General features: G+C 44.9%; 1 protein-coding gene across 3 annotated transcripts in view; it reads right to left on the bottom strand.

Moving 5' to 3' along the window:
• Positions 1-1,973: 1,973 nt before the first annotated feature.
• ACSBG1 (acyl-CoA synthetase bubblegum family member 1) overlaps positions 1,974-7,797 on the bottom strand; it is a 54,657-nt gene continuing 48,833 nt past the window's right edge. For all 3 annotated transcript variants that reach the window (XM_053272924.1, XM_053272926.1, XM_053272927.1), the window contains 2 exons: positions 6,799-7,045; positions 1,974-3,110 (listed from right to left, as the gene is read on the bottom strand). In XM_053272924.1, coding sequence (XP_053128899.1) covers positions 3,034-3,110; positions 6,799-7,045 — 324 coding nt within the window. In that variant the 3' untranslated portion in view covers positions 1,974-3,033. The remainder of the gene's footprint in view (positions 3,111-6,798; positions 7,046-7,797) is intronic.

Here is a 7,797-nt window from a genome sequence, read left to right as displayed (position 1 = left end):
CATTGACGGGAAGGCACATCTGGCCTGGTTCACACTAAAGTCTGCAGCTGGTTTTAATGTGGATGGTTGACATTAGTGTCATTGTGTAGACCCACACCAAGGCAGTTTGTAGCTCAGGATCAATGCCTGCCTTGGTGTAGGTTCACACCAGTGGTTCCCAACCTGGGTTCCTCCAAATGTTGCTGAACTATAAATTGTGGCTGGGAATGCTGGGAGTTGTAATTTGAAGAACAAAAAGCAACAAACCGTGTGAGTACAGAAAAATCCAATCGTAAATACAAAACTATCAAAATTAATAACTATGTTTTATAAATCATGAAATTGTAACATGCTCAGCATGTACGGGGTTATCTTTTTTTGCGTAGTACCTATTCTCATACCCATATAGCTTTTGGGTGGTGTATGGCACAATCCTTGGATTTACAGTGAGGGAAATAAGTATTTGATCCCCTGCTGATTTTGTCCATTTGCCCTCTGACACAGAAATGACCAGGCTATAATTGGAATGGTAGGTTTATTGTAGCTGTGAGAGACAGAATAACAACAAACAAACCCTCAAAAGCCCAGTGCCCAAAAGTCAGCGATGGATTTGCATTGTAGTGAGGGAAATAAGTATTTGATCCCCTATCAACCAGCAAGATTTCAGGCTCCCAGGTGTCTTTTCACTATATGCAGGTAACGAGCTGAGATGAGGAACACCCTCTGTAAGGGAGTGCTCCTAATCCCAGCTTGTTACAGTACCTGTATAAAAGACACCTGTCCATAGAAGCAAGCAATCATTCAGCTTCCAAACTCACCACCATGCCCAAGACCAAAGAGCTGTCGAAGGATGTCAGGGACAAGGTTGTAGACCTGCACAAGGCTGGACTGGGCTACAAGACTATCGCCAAGCAGCTTGGTGAGAAGGTGACTACAGTTGGCACGATAACTCGCAAATGGAAGAAACACAAAATAACTGTCAATCTCCCTCGGTCTGGGGCTCCATGCAAGATCTCACCTCGTGGAGTTGCAATGATCATGAGAACGGTGACAAAGCAGCCCAGAACTACACGGGGGGAACTTGTCAATGATCTCAGGGCAGCTGGAACCATAGTCACCAAGAAAACAATTGGTAACACACTACGCCGTGAAGGACTGAAATCTTGCAGTGCCCGCAAGGTCCCCCTGCTCAAGGCAGCACATGTACAGGCCCGTCTGCAGTTTGTCAATGCACATCTGAATGATCCAGAGGAGAACTGGGCGAAAGTGTTGTGGTCAGATGAGACCAAAATCGAGCTCTTTGGCATCAACTCAACTCGCCGTGTGTGGAGGAGGAGGAATGCTGCCTATGAGCCCAAGAACACCATCCCCACCGTCAAACATGGAGGTGGACACATTATGCTTTGGGGGTGTTTTTCTGCTAAGGGGACAGGACACCTTCACCGCATCGAAGGGACGATGGATGGGACCATGTACCGTCAGATCTTGGCTGAGCACCTCCTTCCCTCAGCCAGGGCATTGAGAATGGGTCGTGGATGGGTATTCCAGCATGACAATGACCCAAAACACACAGCCAAGGCAACAAAGGAGTGGCTCAAGAAGAAGCACATGAAGGTCCTGGAGTGGCCCAGCCAGTCTCCAGACCTTAATCCCATAGAAAATCTGTGGAGGGAGCTGAAGGTTCGGGTTGCCAAACATCAGTCTCGAAACCTTTCTGACTTGGAGAGGATCTGCAAAGAGGAGTGGGACAACATTCCTCCTGGGTTGTGTGCAAACCTGGTGGCCAACTACAAGAAACGTCTGACCTCTGTAATTGCCAACAAGGGTTTTGCCACCAAGTACTAAGACATCTTTTGTGAAGGGATCGAATACTTATTTCCCTCACTACAATGCAAATCCATCGCTGACTTTTGGGCACTGGGCTTTTGAGGGTTTGTTTGTTGTTATTCTGTCTCTCACAGCTACAATAAACCTACCATTCCAATTATAGCCTGGTCATTTCTGTGTCAGAGGGCAAACGGACAAAATCAGCAGGGGATCAAATACTTATTTCCCTCACTGTAGATCTTGGACATATGTATCGTTACTAATTTCATGATTGTTTATAAACAGCTATTAATTTTGATAGTTTTGTATTTACGATTGGATTTTTCTGTACTCACGCGGTTTGTTTTTGTTCTTAGTACACGTGTGGCCCTAATTTTCTTTTGGGAGTTGTAGTTCAGCAACATCTGGAGGAACCCAGGTTGGGAACCCCCTGGTTCACACAATCGCACTAATGTCGGTAACTCACATGAAACCTAGATTTGAGTGATTGTGTGGGCCGCTCAGCTGTGACCCTTTTCATAATGTCCATCATATGTATAGTCTTGTGAGCAATGCATGCACATCCCGATCTGTAGGCACATACAGTAGTGGTATACCCTGTATTTGAGGGGGCTTGCAGCCAGTTCACTTGGTATAACACTGTACCTGTATTTGCAAACACCTAGGAAGCCACCTTGAACTGTGAGCACCCCTGAGCGGCAGTTGTGTGAATGCAATGATCAAGGAAGGAGGAAGGGACACCAATTGTTTGGGAGCTAGGGAGGACAGGCACAACCAACTGACATTTGGCCCCCAGTGACCAGTGACATTTGGCCCCCCAAGGGTGGGCAAAAAGCCATCCTGCCCAGGTCCCACACGATCACTCCCCCCTTGATATTTGTGTTCACATGATGCTAATCGCAGTGTGCACGGCTCTCCTACCTGGCTGGGCGCTCCTCTGAGGGTTCTGTGAACACGCCCAGTGTCCGAATACATCTTGTGGGTCTCCAGTTTCTACAGCCAAAGGGGCTACAACCAGAAGCGACATACCAGAGCCAAAAGGGGGCTGTTAAATATCCCCAAGTCTCTCTTGCTCTTCTCCAAAAATGGCACTTGAACAGGGGCAGGTGGCTATCCTCGAAGGATGGTTGTGCATATTATACAGAGCCTTCTTGTATAAAGATTCCTATTGCTGGATTTGTTTCATGTTCCAGAGGACCTTGTCAGGATGTCCCAGAGCACCGCCTTTTAATCTTTATAAAAGGAATCTATTTCCGCTTTGTATTTCTCCACCACTGTGTGTCGCTTTAATTTCATTGTTGGACCTACAATTTTAAAAACAGAGAAGAAGGTTGTGAGTAGGGTGGTGGTAGAAAGGGTGCCGTCTTTTCAGTCTAACCTGGAGTGGTAACTATCTTGAGCAGAGAAGCTCTAGAATTGTCCCTTTTGCTAAGCAGGGTCTGCCCTGGTTTGCACTTGAATGGGAGACTACATGTGTAAGCACTGCACAATATTTCCCTTTGGGGATGGGGATACTGCATCTACCTGCTTGCAGGCAGAAGGTTCCAAGTTCCCTTCCTGGCAGCATCTCCAAGATGGGGCTGAGAGAGACTCCTGCCTGCAGCCTTGGAGAAGCCGCTGCCAGTCTGTGTAGACCACTGTTTCTCAACAGCTGTTCCGGGGACTGGTGCCGGTCCACGAAGAGTTGAGTGCCGGTCCGTGCCTCCAAAGCCTTTCTTGCTTCCTTTCCCTCCCTCCTCCCTTCCTCTGCCCAGAACAGATCCAAGAAGACTCAGCACTCTCTTTAGCTCAAAGCTGGAACTGCAGAATCTTGCCCCATGATAAATACAAAGGGGTGGGGGCTTGGAACTATTTGCTTATAGTAAGAGATGTGTAAAGTTACTGTCTGAAAATTCTCATCACAGTAATACACATGGGGGAGAGAAGAGGGGAGGCTCTTCATTTGCATGCGCTTTAGGAGCCATCCAATGAGAGGGGCAGTTTTTCAAGATGACTATTGCGTTCCAGCCAGTCAAAGGAAAGCTGATTTGACTATGCATAAAGGGAGGGGGGCTTATGGCAAAGGGCAGGGATTTTGTACAGATTTTATTGTATTTATTTTATTAGAAATTTTAATTAATTCAATTTATTTTATTTTAATTCAAATTAATCTTGGCCTTCTAGAACTTCAAAAGTTAAATTTTGATTAAATTCATTTTAATTAATTTCAATTTAATTTGATTTAATTAATTGATTGATATTAAGTGTTACTTTAATAATCAGCACCCTAAAAATTGACCTTGGCCCCCATGAGCCAAGTCATGGTCAGTTTTGGCCCACCAGGTCATTCGAGTTGTGCACGCCTGTGGTATAGTACTAATAGATAAACTTGAAACCCCTTTACTAACAGGTGGTCCAGGAAACTGCGCACAAAGAATGTAGTGGTCCTTGAAACTCCGCACGAAGAATTTAACAGTCCTTGACTCCAAAAAGGTTGAGAAACACTGGTGTAGACAATACTGAGCTTGATAGATCAATGGTCTGACTTGATAGATGGCAGCTTCCGATGTTCCTCTAGTGAGAGCCCATCACTGCATGAGGCAGGTGGTTATTAACATCTTTTTCAGAATGACTGCCATCTGGAGTGACTCATTAGGCTTATCCACATGATCAAGAACAGGGTAGAGCCGGCCTGCTCAACTTTGGCCCCCAGCTGTATTTGGACTACAACTCCCATAATCCCCAGCCGCCAATAGCCAGGGATTATGGGAGTTCTAGAACATAAGAACAGCCCTGCTGGATCAGGCCCAAGGCCCATCTAGTCCAGCATCCTGTTTCGCACAGTGGCCCACCAGATGCTTCTGAAAAGCCCACAGGCAGGAGTTGAGGGCATGCCCTCTCTCCTGCTGTTACTCCCCTGCAACTGGTACTCAGAGGCATCCTGCCTTTGAGGCTGGAGGTGGTCTCCGATGATTGCCGATGATAGACCTGTCCTCCATAAAGTTATCCAAGCACCTCTTAAAGCCATCCAGGTTGTTGGCTGTCACCACATCTTGTGGCAGAGAATTCCACAAGTTGATGATGCGTTGTGTGAAAAAGTACTTCCGTTTGTTGGTCCTAGATTTCCCGGCAATCAATTTCATGGGATGACCCCTGGTTCTAGTGTGATGTGAGAGGGAGAAGAATTTCTCTCTATCAACTTTCTCCACACCATGCATGATTCTATAGACCTCTATCATGTCTCTCCACAATGTTCTAGGCAAACATCTGCAGGAAGGCCAAAGCTGAGTGGGCCTAGGGTAGGGGAAGCCTCCAATATCTGATGGTCAGTTAAAACCGTCCAGAGGTCCCTTCCATGATGGCGTGCTAAGCAGCAGCTGGGGCAGAGGGATTTTCCTCATTCAGCTGCTGGGTAGGAGGGGAGCCTCCAGCCCATTTCCTGCTTCGTGCATGATCACAGACATCACTCCAAACCTTGTCTTAACAGACACAATCAAATAGCCGGAGTGTACTCACAGCTCCAAAACTAGGCTAGGGGGCTTTTCCCACCTAGTTCTCGATTGTATTTTTATTTTATTTTATTTATTTATTTATTTGATTTCTATATCACCCTTCCAAAAACGGCTCAGGGCGGTTTACACAGAGAAATAATAAATAAAATAAGATGGATCCCTGTCCCCAAAGGGCTCACAATATAAAATGAAACCTACGATAGACACCAGCAACAGTCAGTGGAGGTACTGTGCTGGGGGGGGGTTGGATAAGGCCAGTTACTCTCCCCCTGCTAAATAAAGAGCTTAATCGCCACGTTAAAAAGTGCCTCTTTGCCAAGTTAGTAGGGGTTGGACAAGCCTGGTAAGTTCCAACTCCTGCAAAAGCAGCAGACTCATTGGGAAAGAAAGAGAAAATGCATTTGAATGCACTGACAAGGATTCCCTTGAAGATTCCTTCAAGGGAATCAAAGGAGACACTGTTTTGCTTTTAAGCTGGAGTGAAGCAACATTTGATGGGTGACCTTAACTGTTCTCCTGTAATTACTTCCCATCATTCTCATCCCTAAGTCTCAAAACCAAAACATGTTCCACTTTGCTGTAGCAAAAGGTTTTGTGTTTGTTTTTTAAATGACTTCTTTGAGCTGCTTCTGGACCCAGCAGAGCACCTCTTCTGTGCCAGTGACCTCTTTTGAGTTCCACTTCTCACAGGCATGATCTGAACCGAAGTTGCATTTGACAGGTCACTTTATTTGGCTCTTCGCGAAAACCACAAACCCACTATCTGCTCCTGAAGTGTTCACCTTACTTTGCTGCATCATAAAAGGTCTGTCCCTATTCTGAGGCTAACAATTCAGGACCACTAACATACAAAGAGGCACTTGGGTTGTCAACAGCAGGGGCGTAACTACCATTGGGCAAGGGAAGACATTTGTCTCTGGGCCTGCTGCCTTGAGGGGGCCCCCAAAGGCAAGTCACATGATCATCGTCCCGGCTCCCCATCTATCTAGCTCATGATATCTTAGCATCTATCGAACTAAGCTGCAGAAATACTCTTACCTCTAGTGTTTCTAGTGTGTTCTGGGCATTAAAAGTAGCACAAATATATAGTATTCCATGTATATGATGATATATTGTGAAGTGTGCGTATTCAGTGAAATGTATTTCCAGGCAGGATACCTATTTTGAAAAATCAGACTTAAATCCTTGTATTAGCTGGTTCTGCTGTTATTTACACCTTGTAACTAGTTGGGATGGTTAGCAGAGACATTGGGCCAGGAGGAGGAGAGGAAAGCAGTAATCTCATATCTGAGCCCACTCCAACCTTGCTACGCCCCTAGTCAACAGGACTCTTGAATTTTCCATTCAATTTCACATAACGTCCTTGAAGAGAAAGTTACCGATTCTTACATCCTGGTTGTATAACAGACCTTCCCAGCCTTTCTGGATTCTGCTCTAAAGATGCCAAACGGTTCTGTCCTCCGACTAAACTCCAGAAGACACCTGACAATGGAAAACTTACCAAATTCCCCACCAGCAATGGAAAAATCCTTTTCTAGAAGTGCCCATTTCTGAACGTGGTGGGCGTTGGCGGCAGTGTGTATGTTGGCTCGGTCGATGCCCTCTTGAATGGCCTGGTAAACCACTGGATCTCGTGTCCTCACAACCTCAGAGACTTTGGTGGCTCTGCTACCAACCTTTTGGCAGAACTCTCTGGCTTCTTGGGTGAGGCTGTCGGTAGGTTCAGAAGTTTCTGGATCCACTAAGCACTGAAAGAGCAAGCAAAAACAAGGAGATGGTCAAGCATCTCTCACTCGGCATCAGATGTGGGCTTCCAGAAATTTTTGAACTGGAATTTTTTCCTGAAAACTTTTTATTGGAACATTTTCTGGTGGAATGAATTTCCCATGCAATTTCCCCCCTCATTTGGATAATATTTTCACCATTTTTTCCTCAAAAGAGAGATTTTCCTGATGCCCTAAATAGATGATCTGACTTGGCATGTTATTTGACCCACTTATATTTGGGAAAGAGGAGGGAGCCCTCCACCATATTAATTTCCCACATTTTATCGCAAAACTTTTTCAAGTAGCTGAACTGAAATATTGGATGGCAGTAATCAAAGACACCTTATGTGCTTTAATTGTTAAACTGAAACAAATCCAAAGCCTTATGTGGGAAGTCATTTTTAAATGGATACTCAAATCAAAACTTTATCACACAGTTTTGAACTATCCTATCACCTGAAAAGCATTAATTACAACTTTGAAATGGATGAAGTTGCCTATCCACCCCCAGCATAGTACCTCTAGTGACTGTTGCTGGTGTCTATCTTATGTTTCTTTTAGATTGTGAGCCCTTTGGGGACAGGGATCCATCTTATTTATTTATTATTTATCTGTGTAAACCACCCTGAGCCATTTTTGGAAGGGCAGTATAGAAATTGAATAAATAATAAAATAATAATAATAATAAATTATCATTTCTTGTTATTAATGAACTTGATGAACCCATGCTGGAC

The sequence above is a fragment of the Hemicordylus capensis genome, chromosome 10 (assembly GCF_027244095.1).
Source record: "Hemicordylus capensis ecotype Gifberg chromosome 10, rHemCap1.1.pri, whole genome shotgun sequence".
NCBI lineage: Eukaryota > Metazoa > Chordata > Lepidosauria > Squamata > Cordylidae > Hemicordylus > Hemicordylus capensis.
This window is presented reverse-complemented; position numbering and strand designations above follow the sequence as displayed.